The sequence below is a fragment of the Piliocolobus tephrosceles genome, chromosome 9 (assembly GCF_002776525.5).
Source record: "Piliocolobus tephrosceles isolate RC106 chromosome 9, ASM277652v3, whole genome shotgun sequence".
Taxonomy (NCBI): Eukaryota; Metazoa; Chordata; class Mammalia; order Primates; family Cercopithecidae; genus Piliocolobus; species Piliocolobus tephrosceles.
In genome coordinates this window covers 45379745-45402404 of record NC_045442.1, presented here as the reverse complement: position 1 = coordinate 45402404, position 22660 = coordinate 45379745, and the positions used below count along the sequence as shown (strand labels likewise).

Sequence of the window (22660 nt, the reverse complement as noted above, 5' to 3'; positions counted from 1 at the left end):
ATAAGAATGCTTGTGATTTTTGCACATTAATTTTGTATCCTGAGACTTTGCTGAAGTTGCTTATCAGCCTAAGGAGATTTTGGGCTGAGACAATGGGGTTTTCTAAATATACAATCATGTCATCTGCAAACAGGGACAATTTGACTTCTTCTTTTCCTAACTGAATACCCTTTATTTCTTTCTCTTGCCTGATTGCCCTAGCTAGAACTTCCAACACTATGTTGAATAGGAGTGGTGAGAGAGGGCATTCCTGTCTTGTGCCAGTTTTCAAAGGGAATTTTTCCAGTTTTTGCCCATTCAGTATGATATTACCTGTGGGTTTGGCATAAATAGCTCCTATTATTTTGAGGCACGTTCCATCAATACCGAATTTATTGAGCATTTTTAGCATGAAGTGCTGTTGAATTTTGTCAAAAGCCTTTTCTGCATCTATTGAGATAATCATGTGGTTCTTGTCTTTGGTTCTGTTGATATGCAGGATTATGTTTATTGATTTGCGAATGTTGAACCAGCCTTGCATCCCAGGGATGAAGCCCACTTGATCATGGTGGATAAGCTTTTTGATGTGCTGCTGAATCCGGTTTGCCAGTATTTTATTGAGGATTTTTGCATCGATGTTCATCAGGGAGATTGGTCTAAAATTCTCTTTTTTTGTTGTGTCTCTGCCAGGCTTTGGTATCAGGATGATGTTGGCCTCATAAAATGAGTTAGAGAGGATTCCCTCTTTTTCTATTGATTGGAATAGTTTAAGAAGGAATGGTACCAGCTCCTCCTTGTACCTCTGATAGAATTCAGCTGTGAATCCATCTGGTCCTGGACTTTTTTTGGTGGGTAGGCTATTAATTGTTGCCTCAATTTCATAGCCTGCTATTGGTCTATTCAGGGATTCAACTTCTTCCTGGTTTAGTCTTGGAAGAGTGTACGTGTCCAGGAAATTATCCATTTCTTCTAGATTTTCTAGTTGATTTGCGTAGAGGTGTTTATAGTATTCTCTGATGGTAGTTTGTATTTCTGTGGGGTCAGTGGTGATATCCCCTTTATCATTTTTTATTGCGTCTATTTGATTCCTCTCTCTTTTCTTCTTTATTAGTCTTGCTAGGGGTCTGTCAATTTTGTTGACTTTTTCAAAAAACCAACTCCTGGATTCATTGATTTTTTGGAGGGTTTTTTGTGTCTCTATCTCCTTCAGTTCTGCTCTGATCTTAGTTATTTCTTGCCTTCTGCTAGCTTTTGAGTGTGTTTGCCTTTGCCTCTCTAGTTCTTTTAATTGTGATGTTAGAGTGTCAATTTTAGATCTTTCCTGCTTTCTCTTGTGGGCATTTAGTGCTATAAATTTCCCTCTACACACTGCTTTAAATGTGTCCCAGAGATTCTGGTATGTTTTATCTTTGTTCTCATTGGTTTCAAAGAACATCTTTATTTCTGCTTTCATTTCATTATGTACCCAGTAGTCATTCAGGAGCAGGTTGTTCAGTTTTCATGTAGTTGAGTGGTTTTGATTGAGTTTCTTAGTCCTGAGTTCTAGTTTGATTGCACTATGGTCTGAGAGACAGTTTGTTATAATTTCTGTTCTTTTACATTTGCTGAGGAGTGCTTTACTTCCAATTATGTGGTCAATTTTGGAATAAGTGCGATGTGGTGCTGAGAAGAATGTATATTCTGTTGATTTGGGGTGGTGAGTTCTATAGATATCTGTTAGATCCGCTTGGTGCAGAGATGAGTTCAATTCGTGGATATCCTTGTTAACTTTCTGTCTCGTTGATCTGTCTAATGTTGACAGTGGAGTGTTGAAGTCTCCCATTATTGTATGGGAGTCTAAGTCTCTTTGTAAGTCTCTAAGGACTTGCTTTATGAATCTGGGTGCTCCTGTATTGGGTGCATATATATTTAGGATAGTTAGCTCTTCTTGTTGAATTGATCCCTTTACCATTATGTAATGGCCTTCTTTGTCTCTTTTGATCTTTGATGGTTTAAAGTCTGTTTTATCAGAGACTAGGATTGCAACCCCTGCTTTTTTTTGTTCTCCATTTGCTTGGTAGATCTTCCTCCATCCCTTTATTTTGAGCCTATGTGTGTCTCTGCATGTGAGATGGGTCTCCTGAAGACAGCAGACTGATGGGTCTTGACTCTTTATCCAGTTTGCCAGTCTGTGTCTTTTAATTGGAGCATTTAGTCCATTTACATTTAAGGTTAATATTGTTATGTGTGAACTTGATCCTGCCATTATGATATTAACTGGTTATTTTGCTCATTAGTTGATGCAGTTTCTTCCTAGCCTCGATGGTCTTTACATTTTGGCATGTTTTTGCAACGGCTGGTACTGGTTGTTCCTTTCCATGTTTAGGGCTTCCTTCAGGGTCTCTTGTAAGGCAGGCATGGTGGTGACAAAATCTCTAAGCATTTGCTTATCTGTAAAGGATTTTATTTCTCCTTCACTTATGAAACTTAGTTTGGCTGGATATGAAATTCTGGGTTTAAAATTCTTTTCTTTAAGAACGTTGAATATTGGCCCCCACTCTCTTCTGGCTTGTAGAGTTTCTGCCGAGAGATCTGCTGTCAGTCTGATGGGCTTCCCTTTGTGGGTAACCCGACCTTTCTCTCTGGCTGCCCTTAAGATTTTTTCCTTCATCTCAACTTTGGTGAATCTGGCAATTATGTGTCTTGGAGTTGCTCTTCTTGAGGAGTATCTTTGTGGCGTTCTCTGTATTTCCTGAATTTGAATGTTGGCCTGCCCTACTAGGTTGGGGAAGTTCTCCTGGATGATATCCTGAAGAGTGTTTTCCAACTTGTTTCCATTCTCCCCCTCACTTTCAGGCACCCCAATCAGAAGTAGATTTGGTCTTTTTACCTAATCCCATACTTCTTGCAGGCTTTGTTCATTTCTTTTTCTTCTTTTTTCTTTTGGTTTCTCTTCTCGCTTCATTTCATTCATTTGATCCTCCATCGCTGATACTCTTTCTTCCAGTTGATTGAGTTGGTTACTGAAGCTTGTGTATTTGTCACGTATTTCTTGTGTCATGGTTTTCATCTGTGTCATTTCGTTTATGACCTTCTCTGCATTAATTAGTCTAGCTGTCAATTCTTCCACTCTTTTTTCAAGATTTTTAGTTTCTTTGCGCTGGGTATGTAATTCCTCCTTTATCTCTGAGAAGTTTGATGGACTGAAGCCTTCTTCTCTCATTTTGTAAAGTCATTCTCTGACCAGCTTTGATCCGTTGCTGGCGATGAGCTGCGTTCCTTTGCAGGGGGAGATGCGCTCTTATTTTTTGAATTTCCAGCTTTTCTGCTCTGCTTCTTCTCCATCTTCGTGGTTTTATCTGCCTCTGGTCTTTGATGATGGTGATGTACTGATGGGGTTTTGGTATAGGTGTTCTTCCTGTTTGATAGTTTTCCTTGTAATAGTCAGGACCTTCAGCTGTAGGTCTGTTGGAGATTGCTTGAGGTCCACTCCAGACCCTGTTTGCCTGGGTATCAGCAGCAGAGGTTGCAGAAGATAGAATATTGCTGAACAGCGAGTGCACCTGTCTGATTCTTGCTTTGGAAGCTTCCTCTCAGGGGTGTACTCCACCCTGTGAGGTGTGGGGTGTCAGACTGCCCCTAGTGGGGGATGTCTCCCAGTTAGGCTACTCAGGGGTCAGGGACCCACTTGAGCAGGCAGTCTGTCCCTTCTCAGATCTCAACCTCTGTGTTGGGAGATCCACTGCTCTCTTCAAAGCTGTCAGACAGAGTCGTTCGCGTCTGCACAGGCCTATGCTGCTTCCCCTGTTATTTTTTAGCTGTGCCTTGTCCCCAGAGGTGGAGTCTACAGAGACAGGCAGGTTTCCTTGAGCTGCTGTGAGCTCCACCCAGTTCGAGCTTCCCAGCGGCTTTGTTTACCTACTTAGGCCTCAGCAATGGCAGGCGCCCCTCCCCCAGCCTGGTTGCTGCCTTGCAGTTAGATTGCCGCAGACTGCTGTGTTAGCAAGGAGGGAGGCTCTGTGGGCGTGGGACCCTCCCAGCCAGGTATGGGGTATATTCTTCTGGTGTGCCCGTTTGCTTAAAGCGCAGTATTGGGGTGGGAGTTACCCGATTTTCCAGGTGTTGTGTGTCTCAGTTCCCCTGGCTAGGAAAAGGGATTCCCTTCCCCCTTGCGCTTCCCAGGTGAGGCGATGCCTCGCCCTGCTTCAGCTCTCGCTGGTCGGGCTGCAGCAGCTGACTAGCACCGATTGTCCAGCACTCCCTAGTGAGATGACCCCAGTACCTCAGTTGAAAATGCAGAAATCACCGGTCTTCTGTGTGGCTCGCGCTGGGAGTTGAAGACTGGAGCTGTTCCTATTCGGCCATCTTGCTCCGCCCCTTGTAATGTTTGTTATAGTTTTAAAATAGAAGTCCTTATTCCTTTAAGGTAGTATCCCCTGTTCCTGAATTTATCATAATGTTTTAGCAGCAATGTATATTAAAGTTTGCCAAATTTAACTTTTAACAAATTTCAGCAGATTTGTCAACAAATTTCAGCATCTATTGATATGATTATAAAGTTTTTGTTGTTTCAAGTATTAACATTTCTTAGTATTAATAGTTAAAATGGTTTATTTAGTGAGTGGGTTTCCTGATTTTAGGCACATAATTAATGGGTTTCCTGCTTCTAGGCAAATTCTTGTAGCTCTTTCCTGTAATATAGAGCTAATTGCTTAGAGTGCTGTTCAGCCATGATGGTGAACATCTCAATTTCTCAATTAGGTGACACTTGCCAGTTTTTTTTTTTCTCCACAATGGTCTCTGTATCAGTAACATTCAGTTTTTTGACAGTCTTTTGGTTCACAGAAAATAGTTTATTTTCCAAAGGACAAATAAACATGGCTTATTGTAATGGTTAAAATATATGGTGCAAGTTTGAGGTTGGCAACTGTCTTGCAGAAGTGGGTGCAACTAACTCTAGGCCTAACTCTTGCCATCTTTAGAGCAATTCAATTTAAAAAGTATCGAGAAAATAAGGATGTCAGTCAATAATCCTGCTTGCATGTCATTGGTAGGTGATAAAATCACAATAACAGAATACACTGCTACAGGAGCTATATTGATTGCACAAGGACAGCACCATTCCCCACCTCTCTCCCATGCTAGCACACACATGTGCATACACAACACACCAACTACACAGAGATGGCCCATTTTAAGTACTATATTTCTAATGGTAGAGCAACTCTCCCACCTTCCCCCCCACCTCTTCCAAAATATAATGGGATGTAGTATAAAGTGAGGACTTTCTGAAATCACCTAATGACTTTGAATAGAAACCACATAAAGTAAATATAGATACTGTCATAATTATTGCCTCTGTTAAGGATGAGGTTAGTACATTTTTGCTCTATGGGATAATTCTGTGTCAGCAAGATTTTCCTTTGGCACTTACTAATGCTAGAATAAAAAAAGTTAATTAGTTAAATTCATTCATTCATTCTTTGGATCAACAGATATTTACTGAGTAACTCCTATGTGCCAGGTCCCGCTTTTTTGGCTATTGCAGTTTTGGCAGCAAGTAGATATTGAACAAGTAAGTACACATGGGATAAGTATCACAAGAGTGGGGAGACTAGATCAGCTGGGGGAGAACACAGTGCCATGAAAAGTCTGTGAAAGAGCACAGTCACAAACCATAGACAGCATTTATTCATTCAAGAGTAAGACTTTTTGAAGAGGCCAACCTTACAGTAGCACTTAAGTACAGTCACCAGTGAGCTCTACAAATACTGAAGTGGCTTCCTAGCTAGATCTAAAGCTACCTACGGATGCAGTGATGGCTATCAAAGGGGATTATTTTCCTAAGTCATATTTTACTATTATAATAGTAATAATAATGGCCAGCATTTATGGAGTGTTTTCTCTACACAAGACACAATGCTTACACTTTGCATTATATACTATAACCCTCAGAATAATCCTACAGTAGGTAAAATTGTATCCACGTTGCATAGATGAGGGCCCTGCGGCTTAGAGACAAAGAAATTGGACCAAGATCATACATCTAGTAAGTGGCAGATTCAGGATGTCACCGACCCCACCAGGAACTGAACTCTTTTTTTTTTTTGAGACGGAGTCTCGCTCTGTCGTCCAGGCTGGAGTGCAGTGGCCGGATCTCAGCTCACTGCAAGCTCCGCCTCCCGGGTTTAAGACATTGTCCTGCCTCAGCCTCCCGGTAGCTGGGACTACAGGCGCCCGCCACCGCGCCCGGCTAGTTTTTTTGTATTTTTTTTTTAGTAGAGATGGGGTTTCACCGTGTTAGCCAGGATGGAGGAACTGAACTCTTTAAAATGAAGGCCAGGGACAGGAAATGAATCTGCATACTTAGCCAAACACTTAGGAGTGTGAAGTAACTCACCCCTAGGTTTTGCAGTGTTTCGGAGATTCACTAATCTTCAGCAGAATCCAATTCAAGCGTGCAATTCTTTGCATTCAGCACAAATGGTTGCTAAGAGAAAAGACAACGTTCTTGCAGAGAATGCTTCTATTTTATACTATCACTACTCCTGATAATGACCTTTCCTAGTGTCCTTCCAGGACTACATTAGAGCAAACCACCTTTTCCCCAGGTAAGTTGTCTACTTACTCACTGTAGCTGGAAAAGAGAAAGTGGCCCAGAACTGGTCACCAGGAAACACTGCTATTCTGTCTCATGGTTTTGAAGCAACCTAGAGCTTTTAAGCTTCTGGGTTTAACCATGTTTTGCTATCAATCCACTAACGCTCATGCTTTGCTATCAATCCACTAACTCTCCTTATCATCAATTCTCCTGTGTCCTATGTGACTATAGAGGAAATTGGCCTTCACAGAGGCCTCAGAGGCACCAGGTTAAACTCTTCCTCCCCTCTTCTCTCTCGTCCTCCCCCCTTTATGATCAACATCATCATTGTTATTATTAAGTACTTACTGTGTGTCCAGCATTCTCTTAAGGTTTTATGTAAACGTAAGCCTCACAACAATCTTATGAGGTAGTTATCATTAACTCATTTTGCCGATGATAAAGGAAGCTAAGTAAGATTGTTTAACTGCACAAGGTCACACAATGAGGGGCAAACTTTAGATTAAAGCACAGATCTAACTGCAGATGATGTGTTCTCAACTGCAAAGTTACAGGCTTTCCTTAAGGGATTTACAACGTGGCATTGGATCAAGGAACAATGGACCAGATGTGTGGATCAAAGATAAGACCATATTTACATAAAGTGATAGGTTTAAGATTTAGACGTTCTCCTTGGACCCCTGAGTGTCTATAGACAGATGTGTGGGGGGAGGGGTTGAACCTAAAACAGGGGTCAGTGAACATTTTCTTAAAGGACCACATAGTAACTATTTTAGATTTTGCAGGCCATATAGTCTCTGTCAAAAACACTTATCTCTACTGTTGTAGTGCAAAAGAGTCACAGGTAATAACACAAATGAATGGGTGAGGCTGTGTTCCAATAAAACTTTATTTACAAAAACAAGCAGCTGGTGAGCAGGCATTAAATGGCATGTAAATTCTGTGTGCTCATATGCATAGTTGTCTTTGTTGTTATTATTAGAACTATAGCTTTCTATAGCTTCTTAAACAGGTTCAACATCCAAGATGGTTAAGAACTGGTCTAAATGGTTTCCAAACCTCTCTAAGCTTAGATATTCCACAGGGTTCCATAATTCATCTAGCCTTTTACAACCCCTTAGAGATTAGTTCTCCTTAGCAGGCTCTTTTGTGGGATTCTGCTGTGAACTGTTGAGTGGACAACAATTATTGTCTATTGAGAAGGAAACATGAATCATATTATCATTCAACCTTCCTTGGTTTACCTGGTCAGATGATACTGGCTAAAACACAAATATATTCCAGACTGAAATACAGCAGTTTGGTCCTGCATCAGATCATCTGATGTTTGCTGAGGCTTTTTTCTCCTGCCAGAGACCTCTTTCTCTGTTCTGCTGAGCTTTCTGCACAGTAAGAACGTACTTGTGCTGACCACACTAATATGCAGTTTCGATTCTGAAGTCAGCCAGGTCGACCCGGGTATGGTGTGGAGGGGAGGGATATTGCTGGATGTATTTGACTGAGGCTTCTCTGTATTTGTTCAGGGATCTTTTCTCCCCAAAGGAAACATTTCTCTTAGGATTCCCTAGCTTCACGAATTAGAGCATTTTATTCACTGCCTGTGACCTTGTCAACATGTACCTGTCCTCTGCCTCCCACTCCAGGGGTCTTGTCTTCTCCTAAGTAGAATCTCTGGGTGGGGATTGCTGATTATATTCCATTGTGCCCACTAGAGAGCCTGGTACCAGGCTTTGCACCCATGTGACAAGAAGAGTAAAGAATTGGTGTAAAGAAACTAGACAAGTCATGTTTTAGTTTATTAGCACTGAGATCCCTGAAAGCTATGGCCAGTTTTAAATTCTTGCATCATTTTCGAAAATCAACATAAGGGCTGTCCAATCAACTTGAATAACAAACAGGATCATCCCTCTGGGATGGCTTTCAGCTTTAAATTTTAAGAACAGCCACAACAAAACCCTGATATATTAAAACCTGGAAGCACAAATACTATGAATGATAAGGTGATTGCATTCATATTCCAGGTTTTTCTGAGAATGTAGGCATAGAAGAAGAGGTAGGAAAAAGAAATAGAAGGGGAGGAAGAAATGGCAGAAACTGGAAGAAAAGAAGAGCAAAACAAGGGGAACAAAGAAACAAAGAGGAATCAGATGGAAAGTGAGTCTGTACTGTAACCAGCTGCTGCTGGGTTGAAATTCAGTGTCATTAGCATGCAGCTATTTCTCACAGCAAGTACCCCCCAAAGAAGGAAATAAACCAGCAAATGAAAGTAACAGGAGTATAAATCACTTAGCCAGTACTTATGGAGACTTTATCCCATATTAGACTCCTGTATATATCACATCAGGATTAGTGTTAACTCTCTGAAATGAAACATCAATAAGAAGACCACATGGTGCGGACTGTACCCCCAACTAATATTTCAGTTCAGTTTTAATTATCATGTTCATCTGGCAGCAGCACGGTGCCTGTAAATAGAAACAGGTCATGAGGGGCTTGGGCTCTTGTCCTGGAATATCATTACATGACCTTGGTTGGCCAAGTTCTGTGCCTTGGTTTCCTCATTTGTAAAATGTAAATAAGAATTCTCTGCTCTGCTTATTTCACAGAGGTGTTAGAAGGATGAAAAGTGAAAACACACACACACACACACACAGAGACACGCTTGGATGAGTATAAAATGCCAGAAAAATGTAAAATTGACCCTGTTCTCTTCAGTTAACAAGGTAGTGGGTAGGCAGGGGGTGGGGACCATGGCATTTTGCACAGAAGGCTGGATGACTCAATGAAGTGTCTTCCTCCCCCCACCCTCCCCCAGTAATATCTGGTCTGGGATTATTGCTGCTTTCTCAATGTTTTTATACATACTTTTCTCCTTCAGAAATGCCAAAGGTGAAAAATACTATTTCACTGCTATAATTTGTCACCCTTGCTGCCTGAGCAAGACGTGCATAGACAGTTTAGTAATTAAGCTTTTCAACACTGCATCATAAAGTTTTATTCTGGCAAAGGCTATATTTATCAGCTAACAAGTATTAAATCACCCCACTGCTCACGCCGTTTCTCACTTGAATACGCTCCTTTCAAAACAGAACAGCTTTCCTTGGCTGGCTTGATTAATAAAAGTTCTTGTTTGGAAACACCGTGATGCTGTGTGGCCCCGTGGGGCTAGCATACATACACCTTGGCCACTGCTCTACCTGGTGCTGACTCCGATCTCCCAGGGGAGTTTGATACCGTAGCCCTGTGTCTTTCAGAGCATCCTGGCCAGCTGAATTTTATGGCCCTCTAGGATGGCTTCCAGGAGGAGATATTTCTACGATTTCATTTCTAATGGGGAAGAAGTGAAAGAAAATCTAAATGTAAAATAAGTTTTCAAAATAACGAAAATAGCAAAGTAACAATGATCTACATATTAAGTAGGGTTTTTCCTCATATTGCCATAGTCTTATAAAAACAGATGAAGAATTAGAAAGAATAGATATTAAAAGTCATTAGTAATGGCTTAGAGGAGTACACTCTTCAAGCAACCCATCCCAGCTTTACAAATCCTTTCCCCCCCTCCTTTGGAGGACATAAATTCATAAAATAAATATAGCATTGTTTTTAAAGGCTCAGGGTGCTTTCAGTCAAATGGCTCTAGAATTATATTTGTTAAAAACAAAATAGTTAATTTGAATGAACTTTCTACCATATTTTAAGGGTAAATATGGTAGAATATGGAAAAGGAAAATGTGGTACATACATACCATGGAATATTATGCACCCATAAAAAAAAATGAGATCATGTCCTTGGCAGGAACATGGGTGGAGCTAGAGGCCATTATCTTTAGCAAACTAATGTGGGAACATAAAACCAAATACCACATGTTCTCACTTACAAGAGGTAGCTAAATGATAAGAACATACGGACACACAGAGGGGACAACAGAAAGTGGGGCCTACCCGAGAGTACAGGGTGGGAGGGAGGAGAGGATCAGGAAAAATAACAAATGGGTATTAGGCTTAACTCCTAGGTGACAAAATAATCTGTACAACAAATCCCTGTGACACAAGTTTACCTATATAACAAACCTATATATGTATCCCTACATTTAAAATTTTGCAAATATAAATAAAGACAAACGTTAGTCAAATATGGGCCAAAATAACAAAAAGTCACTCTTTTTCATCATTTCATAGAGACTACAAATTTCCTTCTTCCTCTCCCTGCTTTCAGAATAAGTGACATTAATCACATGCTGGCATTTAAGTTTTTCACCAATTTATTGCTAAGAAGAAACATACAATAATATGCTATATGGTCATAAAACCCACTTTGCAGCCATAGAAGCAAGTTCTGCCTGTGCCTGTGTATGTATATGTATGACAGTGGACCTGTAAGTGTGAAACTTTAAACACTATAAGAGTAAGAAGTCTTTTGTTGAACTTTTGTTAGTTTGAGAGGCTGCAATAATTTTTCCCCTTTCAAAACGCTGGAATAGAACTCATTATTTTGCTTTCCAAATTAGCAACAGGTAGCTGGTTTAGAAGGCTGGAGATTGATTTCTCTCCAGCTAGCAAGTCGTGGGATCAGGTCACTGAAGCATGTGGGTGATATGCTGAACCACCAACTTGGCAAATATTGAACTATTTTAAGTGCATCTATTTTATGGTTCAGTAAATTTTTTTGTTGTGTTAAATTCATTAAACTTGACACAGTCTAAATGCCACAGCACATACTGCAGAGCCCATAAAGTAACAGCACCAGCCATAAAAGATAGCAAAAGGTGAGGATCGATATATTTTCTCTCTCAGTTTGTATTTAAGTTTTATCTTTCATATTAGGACTGGGATTTGTTTTAAAGTTAAAAAGTACTGTATGGCTGGGAAAATCAACTAGAATCTTATTATTTTCTGAAAATCTGAAGGAAGGTCTCTTTGTCAGTCAAGTTGCCCTCCATGCTAAGATGATGACATATATGACCTACAATCAGGATCACTTAATAACTTGGGGGATAAATGAGAAATAAGAATTACACTCTGTTACCCACATTTTGGAAAAATCTTGTTTCGTATAATTTGCAAAAATATTGATTCAAGGACACATCTGAAGACTTAAGATGGGGCCTTGATAATGTGATTATTCTTTATTCAGAATTGAAATTTTCATAAGGATAATCAAGTTTTTGGCACATAAACTATTATTGTGATTTAATGTAATTTTTTTGAGAGAGTCGTTTGTTATTTTTTAAGTACCACTTTTCCTCCAAAAAGGAGTAGCCATAGCAATTCAGAAAAGTAGGGAAGGTGCAAGATGCGAGGAATTTCCATTCTAGCGTGGGTTGTAACTATCAAAATTACAAAATTGATTTTATACTCCACATGAAAAATGACAATAAGTGAAGAACAATTTTCCAGTAATTTTTCTTAACAAAATAGAAAACAAAATAATCAATAACAGAAAATTGTGAAAATAAAAACCCAGTGTACATGTAGAGAATAAGGATATAAGCACTAAATATAATTCTTTAAAGCTTCCAGAACACATAGGGCAGAAGTGATGCAGCCATCAAAGTTGGACTGAGTAAATCCATCTCCTCCACATGCAAGGAAAGGTTTGTGATGCAGAGTCATTTGGCCAGGACAGTTGGCAGCAGCATTTGTAACCTGAAAAAGTAAAAAGACTGCAATTGACATCCTGCGCTGTATTGTGCTATCATGGCAACACCCACCTGGAAAACGCTAATCTACCTGGAGAAATCAAGATTTCTCACAAGAAGCACCAGAAAAAACAAACAAACAAAAAATGCACACACAAGAAATAAAAAACAAACCAAGACTCACTAAACTTCCCCGAACCCCAGTTCAAGTGTTTATATTTATATTCATAAATGTTTAAATTTTCAGTTATTAGATAAGATAATCAGAAATGGGTTGAACTTCAAAATTAGTAGGGCCTATGGTCTGAATGTTTATCTCCCTCAAATTCATATGTTGAAGTCCTAACCCGAGGTGATGGTATTAGAAGGTGGGGCATTTGGGGAGGTGATTAGGTCATGGGCAAAGTCCTCATGAATGGAATTAGTTCTCCTTATCAAACAGGCCCAAGGAAGCTTGTTGGTCCTTTCCACCATGTGAGGACACAGCCAGAGGTGCCATCTATGAGAAAGGGGGCTCTCATCAGACACTGGATCTGCCAGTGCCTTGATCTTGCACTTCCCAGACCTCAGAACTGTGAGAAAGACATTTCTGTTTATTAGCCACCCAGTCTATGGTATTTTGCTATAGTGGCCCAAATTGACCAAGACATCCTTCTTCAGTTTCTCTCCACTACTCCTCACCCCATGGTTCTTTCTTCCTCACATATTTCCTGAGTGCTGTTCTGGCCCAGGCCCCATGCTGAGCACTGGAGCAGGAGAATTTTAAAATTTCACAACCTTGTCCTTAAGGAACTTTCAGTCCTGAGAGGAAGACTGACCCCAAAGCAGTCTTTTTTAACAGCTTTTTATTTTCATATCTGAATGTATGAAAAAAGGCACAGAGATTGTTTTCTGGAGAAAATATTCTCAAAATTTGGATGGATGATGGCTAATAAGCATTTGCAGTAAGGAGAATGAGTGGGAGTGAATGTAGTTATGTTGGACACTGAGATGACTTGCCTACTGAAGCACCAAAAACCCTCTAAAAAACCAGAATATGAAAACTTGTTGTAATGGCCATCTCGCTTGGGACTGCTTCACTGTACAACTTCAGGGGGCTCCATTCATATGGATGACAATATGACAGTTCTGGTCTCTCCTGTACATTGTTTTCATGGACAGTAATAGAGTAAGGCCCATGAGGATTTACTTATTTGAAATCAGGAAAAAAAACATCAAGAAATATAATAAATGCTATTTAAATTATGGTGCTGAGATCTTTGTTCTAGATAGGCTGAGTCAGTATATTCCCTTACAGTTTTTTTTTTTCTTCTAGAGATAGGGTCTTGCTCTGTTGTCCAGGCTGAAGTGCTGTGGCATGATTATAGCTCACTGTACTCTTGAACTCCTGGGCCAAGAGATTCTCCTGCCTTAGCTTCCTGGTAGCTAGGACTGCAAATGCACACCACCATGCCTGGCTAATTAAAAAAATTTTTTTAGAGATGGGGTCTCACTATGTTGTCCAGGCTGGTCTTCAACTCCTGGTCTCAAGCTATTCTCCTGTCTTGGCTCCCCAAAGTGTTGAGATTACAGGCATAAGCCACCATGCCTGGTTTACAGAGCCTACAGTTTTCTTAAAGCAGAAAAACTTTGCCATAGATATTTTTTATGTATATGTTATATTTGCTTTTTAAATAGGGATGGTACTATTATTTCCCTGTTGAACCTCTAAAGACATGGGCCTCTGTAGACCTGTGTCACTCAGATATAAACATGAAATATTAAGAGCATCCTCTCACTTTTCTGGAGATCTCTTACAGCAACATCATCTATCACAAACATAACTGATAATCTTGAAATCAGCAGACAAGATCTTTGAGTGGCTAAAATAGGCAGTACATAGTGCAGTCACTGAAGCGCAGACTTGGTTATTCAATTGGAGCTTTTAACCTGCTTTAGATAGAATTTTATCAAGTTGGATTATTTAATTTGTCAGTAAAACACTACAGGAGGAAGAAAATGGCTAGGATCCTAGATATTAGTGATTTCAGAATGTGATAACCAATAGTCTAATAGCAAGGGATATGTATTAGTTCATTCTCACACTGCTATTAAGAACTTCCCTGAGACTGGGTAATTTATAAAGAGAAGAGGTTTAATTGACTCACAGTTCCAAATGGCTGAGGAGGCCTCGAGAAACTTATAATCATGGCGGAAGAGGAAGCAGGCACGTCTTACATGGCGGCAGGCAAGAGAGAGAGCATGTGAAGAAGGAACTGTCAAACACTTATAAAAGTGCCAGATCTCATGAAAACTCACTCACTATCATGAGAACAGAATGGGGGAAACTGCCGACATGATGCAATCACCTCCCACCAGGCCCTCCCTCAACACATGGGAATTATGGGGATTACAGTTCAAGATGAGACTTGGATGGGGCCACAGAGTGAAACCATGTTGGGATGCTATATAAAAACTCAAAACCCAGACAAGACTGGAAAGAATCCTGGCAGTCTGGGTCAATTTAATGGAGAGGCAAATAACTTTCTGGCTCTTAATAGGAGCTGAGGGCATCAGTTATTAGCTGTCTTACAATCATTAATGTTCACCATGATGGCCCCAGCTTTCAAGAAGCAATTCTAATATGCATAAAGTATTCATTGCTAGCATTTCTTGAATGTCCACTGCCTATCAAATGTTGTATATGCATACCTCATTTAATTCACATAGCAACCCTATGAGGTGGTTACTGTTGTTCTTATTTTATACATAAGAAAGTTGAGGCTCAGAAAGATTACTACTTGCCCAAAGACGGAAAGTCAGTAGATAAAGAAACAGGGATTCAAACAGAGCAGGCTGACTCCAGAACTTACATTTCCAGCACTTTCAGAAATATTTCCATAAAGACTCGATTAAGTAAAACAAAACAACAATTTTTGATTTTTGTTTTGACTTAGATTTAATTTTTCACTTAGCTTTAGGCATCTGGAAAATTCACATCAATAGAATAATGCATTCATATTCGTATCTATACATATATGTGTGTGTCTATGTATAATTTGCACATACAGAAATCTCCATTTGTGGTAAAATTTTGATACATTCCTGTTGACATCCCTGTATAGATAAACTGTGGCACTATTAAACATTGCACAAGTATTAACCAGGAAGGAGTGTAAGGAAAAGGGTTTTGCCCGGTCATGAGCCGGTAATTTATTGGTGCTGTGTAATTTAATTTGATGAGTGGTAAAATGCAGATGCCAGATCACATGGCTGGAAAACTGGGCCACTGATTAGCCAGTCGGCAGTTTGGATGAAATCAATCTCACTGTATTTAGGTGGAATCATCCATTTTGCAATTACCCAACGGGGAAAATATGAAAACATGGAGCGTGTATTGGCAAGCTCCTTCACCCATGTAAAGTAAGAGCCCTGCAGTGGAGGAGCACGTAATTGTCAAAGCCACAATCTCACAATAATGCAGCCTTTGGCTATGCTTTCAGCCACAGTGAGGAACCACAGCTCAATGACTATGTTTAAGAGAGATGTCAGGGCTGAAACAACCCCTTGCAAATCCAGGTTGCTTTGGCTCACATGTGTGCCAGGGACAGTCAGAAAGAACTCTTGCCTGCTGTAGAGTAGCAAATGCAATGTTTCTATAAACTTAGGCAATAATTGGACTGGGTATACAAATAATGCTGAAGAAGTGGTTTTATTTCTAAGCAATTAAAACCCATGTCAATGTGTTTTGTCACATAAAATGCAAATGCCTAAGCCCCACATGGAGAGCTTTTCATAACCAGGATCTTACTTTCATTCAAATCTCACCTCGTGCCACTTCTCTCACCTTTGTCACCCTTGTCCTTGTCCCTTCTCTTGCCTTTGTCCTATCTATACTCAAACTCAGGTTCTTATTCTTGTACTTCTGTGGCTTGGAACAAACCACTTTGCTGGGTGGTGTTGCATCATCCTCCTCTTTGCTGACAAGTAAATTGCTCATCCTTCAAGACTCAGTATAAACATCACCTGCTCTGAGGCATTCTTGCTCAGCCAGGCAGGGTCAGTGCCTTTTCAGCATGTTATTTCTATCTATTATATTACTTGCTATTTTGCACTGTAATGATGTCCATGCCTGTCTCCTCCTCTCCTAGACTGCAAGCTTCTAAGAATAGGGACTCTGACTCACTGATCTTTGTATCCAAGGCTGAGAACAGTGCCCGGACCATATGAAACTGTGCAATAAATGTTTATTGAGTTAAAAGATATTGTACACAGTTGATCAAATGAAGGTCTTGACAGAAAACCTACACAAAAAGTGTAATTCAGAAGTTCCCCATGTAGCTGAGGAGAAGCTCAAATGGAGGAACTATTGTATTTAGAAGACTCTTAATAATGATGAATGAAGGGGTGTCCTCTGGCCTCAGACCGTGCACTGCTTTAATGACTCTCTCCTGTCATGTATTAAGTTGAACCACATAAACTTGCTGATTCTGTAGGTCAAAAATGGTAAAATATTGTCAATTTGTATACGGTTCAGCCTAATAGTTTCTTTGTATCATGATTACTAATTGTAAAAGTTCACACAAAAAAGTGCTTTTGGTGTGAAAATGAAATTAAAGATGAAAAGAAAGAGGTAGGCAGACAAGCAGGCTAAGTATTTTTTATCAAAATGACAGTTGATTATTAGCAAAATAATTCAAATAATGTCCATTCTTCCTTTCATATCTATGCTAAAGCTACAGTGCGTCCTTGGACTAGGAAATATTTACCCATAGAGAACAGTCATTTGTTTGGCCTATAGAGTGGCTTTATTTTAGGCTGACCTATTCAGCCATCCAGCCCATAATTTCGTTACTTAAACAAACCTTTCTGAAATATGGCAACAGGTGACACTCAAGAGGGTAGGCAAGAATTAAGGTTTTATAAATTCTAATTCTAGATGTGCAACTAATGTGATCAGGGAGCTTGGACAATGAATAATCAAGTTTTTGCTGCTACGTTTCCTAACTTATACCATGAATGCAAATTATACCACATTTCGTTGAATGTAAGGCACCATAAAACACAACAATATTTTACGTACCAATGAGAAAGAAAAATGGTGTCAACATGACACAAAAGTTTATTTTATACTTAATAGAAAAGTTCTTTCGGATTTATCTATGTGTATCTTTTGCAAACATAAAAAGGAAATAAAAGAGAAATACATTGGTTAAGCCCTTCTAAAGGTTCGCATTTAGAGATGGACTTCTCTGAACCACTCTTTAACTCAGACATGCTGATGTCTGATATCCATGCACTTCCCTATGCAGTCTGTCCTCTGTGCTGTCTAAAACACTGGCAATGTGGCATTTCTTACAAGGATGTTCCACTGAATTATTTTTTCTAGGGTTTTCTTCTGAGCTGCTGACATTGTTCTGCAAGTATGGATTACGCTTTTTTCTCTTCATTGGGAAATAAAGGTTTTCAGACAGCAATGGGACCTCATATTCTTTCCTCAAATTGTTCTTAAATAATTTGTTAGTTTAAATATCAGGAAGTTACAGCTGCCCACTCCAAGAGCACCAGAAATAACCAAGTTCACACATGTGAAAACTACATCTTGACTGTCTCCTGGTGTACACCGATGGGGTGGTATCTTATAGTTGAAGAAATATGGCAAGTATTAAGTAGGGTGATGGGAGAGGGATGGTAAATACTCCACAGTTTCTCAATGCACAACAAGTCAAAAGATAATGAATGGTAGGATCCTTTAAGCAGTGCTTTTTCAGTTAAGTAGCATTGTTAGTGTTAGGACTTCTAATGTCTTTAGCATTGCTGGTTTAAACACTCCATTTTCTCAGCTCACCCAAATGAGCAGCCTCAGGTGAAACTGACAGAGATATACTGGTTATCTAAGAATCCATTTGTTCATTTTCAAAGGTAAATGTACCAATTCCAGAACCAAGTCTGGTTGTCTTCCCAGATCACTCATCTTGCTGGGCAAATTTCCCCAACTGTATCATAGATTATGGGGGTGACACAGGTGCAGCAACTCCTGACAGACATCACTAATCAATTGTGGCAGTCTTTCCAGGAAGCCCAGCAGGGCCTCAGCATCCTTCTCCCTTCGGTGCCTCAGGCAGCTACCACCAGTCAATTGGAGTTGGCACTTGAGAGGAATTCTATATACCAACCCTGGATTAGAAGATTACAGAAGAAACACATAATTAGAAATAAGGGAACTAAATATTCTTTACTGTTTCTTTCTCTCCTTTCCCATTAAGTTACAATAGCTTGATGCATTGCCTTTTTCCAAACCGGAGACACTTCAATGCCAAGAAACAGATCACATCAGGAGCCATTTCCTCTAGATGCTGCTGCAAATCCAATTACAATTCCTTCTAATAACCTTCTAAGACCCCTGTCCAGGACACTACCCTTCTCTGGGTCACACAGGTGCTTCGGCTGCTGTGTGAAAATAAACTACAGGCATTTTAGCTACAACCATAGTTCTACAAAATTGTATGCTGAAAATATCAGGGCTTGTGGAAAAAACAGAGTTGGGGGCAGATGACTCAAAGCCTATGGAACTTTGAGCCAAGCACTAACAAAACCAATAAACATCATAGTAAAGTAGCTAGTACAGTTAACATTCTCCCAGCCTCTGCGTCTAGCTACAGTGGTACACTCTTTGCAGCCTAGATCTTGGGGCTTGTGTTTCTCCTTTGAGATATGGGTCTTGGAGGACAGTTGCTTCTAAAGTAGACCATTTTGAGCTAAATTGAAAGTATGATCTAGGATCATATTTCATCTGCCTTTTTCATCAGTCTGTCACGTTAATATAGGGGAAATATCTTTGTGGTTTCACCATCTGGACTTCCACTTTTGCTGAAGAGCTTAATGTGGTAGAAAACCAGCAGTTCTTTGAGCCATTGGAACAGCCACTATTTGCACTAAAGGAAAGCACATTTGTAGATTTTAAGTTTTTATTCCTGAGACCTTCATATTTAGCAAGGCTTTATGTTTGCCCATAAGAAAAGTTACTCCAATTACTTCAAAATATAAATGAGTGTGAAACCAATGTGAGTCTACTGATATTGATCTCTCTTATTTCTCAACTGCATACAAGGTAATTCACATTAAAAAAAAAAAAACAAAAACAAAAACAAAAAACATGCACAAAAACCCTAGTTGCAAAGACTGTAGATAATTTTACCACTTTCTTATGTTACATTACCTTCCTGCAGTCACTTTAATAAGCTTTGGGTATGCATAAGCATTGACAGCAGATGGAGATATCTAAGCCATCACTTGTATTTTGATACTCACACTGCATCTTTTAATAACAATTTTCGGCCGAGCGCAGTGGCTCAGACCTGTAATCCCAGCACTTTGGGAGGCTGAGACAGGTGGATCATGAGGTCAGGAGATTGAGACCATTCTGGCCAACATGGTGAAACCCTGTCTCTACTAAAAAAAAGAAAAAAAAAAAAAAAAAGAAAAAAAAATACAAAAATTAGCAGGGCATGGTGGCACGTGCCTGTAATCCCAGCTACTTGGGAGGTTGAGGCAGTAGAATGGCTTGAACGAGAGAGTCGGAGGTTGCAGTGAGCTGAGATTGTGCCATTGCACTCCAGCCTGGCAACAGAGTGAGACTCCGTCTCAAAACAAAAAACAAAAAAAAATTTTTTTCATCCACTCCAATGTCTGACAGTGACTTTTTACTTAAATTGTTCCTGAATTCAGAGCAATTTTATTGTTTACTGGTTGCACACTAACTTGACTGGGGAAAACTTTGAGTAATAATCTTCTTGCCTTGGCATTTCCCCTGCTCATTGCGTGTGTGAGGTATTGACCACACTGGCAATAATAAATATCTATGAAGGCTAAATGGTATGGAGCTGATTCATATATTTTCTCACTTCCTTGCATTTCTCTATTCTGCTGCCAGTGTAAACCTAAGCCCATGCCATGGTACATAAACAGCAGAAATTGAATATTTGGTTAACTTGTTCCTTTATAGCCCCTATCTATGCAAAGCACAAAGGTAGTTTTTCCCAAAAGGCAATCTGTGGCAAGATGAAAAAAAAGTAAGAATTCTGAGTGTTTTCATGGAGCTAAGCACATTATATATATATATATATATATAATATTTATAAATCTGTTATGAGGTTGTAACTTTATTTTTTGGGTTATTCTTTTGTTTAAATTCTTGTAGCTGTGTTTTCGCCTTTTAAATTTTCAGTTGAAGAATTAAGAGATAACAATATTATCTTAGCTCCCAAAACATTTAGAGGGGTTTTACTGGTCCATGAAAATAAAGAAAAAAATGCTTGGAACCACTGCTCTGGGGTAAGGCTTGACACGGCTTAAAGCCATTAAGTTACAATTAATTAATCTCCGTCAGGCTGAAGAATGTTTTCCATGAAAGGGAGGGATGGTGGCTAGGGAGGAGCTAACGTGAGCTTTGAAAAACCATCAGTAATTTCCATTATCACTGGATAACCTGAGTTTGGGTTTGGTAAGTTGATGAGTAATTTTTAAAAATGGAATGAAATCTTGTATAAAATGTATTTCCCAGAAATCTGCATAATCTCTTTTTTATACAAATATTACTCTAGATAGAACTAGAATCTACAGGAACACATGGTTCATTTGTATGCCCATGGTTAAATATTTAGGTAGTAATCATCTAAGGGTTGGAGGAAGACAGGGATTGGGGGAAAATGACTTAATCAAATGTGGAATAAATTCAAATTACATGTGGCCTAGAGAGTGAATGTGGTTCATACTGATTCTCTGTATGTATCTCCCTAATCTTACCATATTCCCAAGGCATTGATTATAGCATTGATCACATGCCTGTTTACACACACAGGGAGAAGTGTCAATAAATGAAGGAGAGACCAGAACTTATTCTGATGTCAATGGAAATGGCTGTTTACCTATTTGCATATAGGAAACTAGTCCAGGCACTCTGAAAAAGATATAACTTCAGTGCTGTGGCTACAGTGGAACAATACTATTAGCCACTGAGTAAAGTTCCATAATATAAGAAAGGAAGGGCTGGGACATGAAAGTTGAAAACAGGTTTTTGTTTTTTTTTAAATTTATACACAAAATATTTTCTATTGGTCAAATTTAAAATGTAATGTTTCTACTTCTATTAGGGGTGTATTTATCCTTAATGTTCTCCTAGTTTTAAAAAATCCTTTTGGGGTTTGACGAAAATCCAACAAAATGTTGTTAATTCCTGTACACACAACTAACCAAAATGCAATTTGGTAAGAGATGTTTGATGTTTAAAAGCCTTTTGAGTCCTTAAAATAGCAAGCTACGGGGGCTGTGTCTTACTTATCTTTGTATTTCTGGTATCTATTACTCCACTGTATACAACTGGCATTGAATAAATATTTGCTCAAAGAATAAATCAACACAGGCCAACAAAAAAGCTAATTCAAAGTTTTGAAATTTTTATATTCTCAGTGTTCAAATGGTCTCTAAAGGTGGTGGAATTTTTTTTCTCTATGAAAATAATTTTCTTTAGTTTCTGAGTCTCTAAATTTTGCTTTCCCACCCCCGCCCTCCAAATAACCATGCTATTAACCACCTTCTATTTTGTCACACTTAACCCCTCACCACTCTATCCCAGTTCCTGAGCAACTGCATTTCCCAGCACAACACCTATTCTGATTTAATTTTAAAAATTCTTTCTTAAAACAGTTGATTCTCTATGTTCAGATTTTTGTAGCAAAGTAGAAATCATACACATATGAAATACATGTGTTATATTATTAAGAGAAGTGAGGATAAAGATTATTTCTTAACCATACACTGCATCTTACTAAAGATAAGTGATACTCCAAACTGGGATAATAATGATAAATTGGGGAGCTGATTATACCATTTAATCTATTTTTAGGTATCTTTCTTTGATAATTGAACCTCTTTTGGCCACAGATTTTTGAGGCTCTCAGTTCTAATCATCTTATTACGGTACTTAATATTCATAAAGAGCTTTATCAACACATGGGTGCTTTCCTACAGAGATGGTACATTTTTAATTGGTTCTTATGTGTTGTGTTCATCATTTCATCTTTCCTCTGTTCTACTCATCTCTCCAGTGTTCTATTATATTTAATGGTGATTTCATAAACTCGTTTCTTTGTTGTGCTTTAGAGAAAGGCTTACTTGTATTGTGGACTCCTGATTACAGAGCTCTGTATCTGGTACTACAGAGAGCTGCTATAAAATTACTATTGGTTGGAATACCCTAGGTGTGAAGAAAGCAATGTGGTTTGGTCAATTCTCAGTGGAGCTTTTCATTTTATTGGCATTTGTCTATTCTATTTTAATAAACCATTGGGTAGATGCAGGCAGAATGTGCCACAAATCAATTATATGATCCATGTAGTAGCTTTAGTGGGCTCAAACTGCAAAGGACATCCTTTGCTGAAATTGTATATTCAATTGTTGAGGTCTAGATTGACTGTGTAGATCT

General features: G+C 39.1%; 1 protein-coding gene across 1 annotated transcript in view; it reads right to left on the bottom strand.

Moving 5' to 3' along the window:
* Nucleotides 1-11659: 11659 nt before the first annotated feature.
* The window catches only part of RNLS (renalase, FAD dependent amine oxidase), a 311433-nt gene continuing 300432 nt past the window's right edge, over nucleotides 11660-22660 (bottom strand). Inside the window, exon 7 of the mRNA XM_023225196.1 lies at nucleotides 11660-12205. Coding sequence (XP_023080964.1) covers nucleotides 12053-12205 — 153 coding nt within the window. The 3' untranslated portion in view covers nucleotides 11660-12052. The remainder of the gene's footprint in view (nucleotides 12206-22660) is intronic.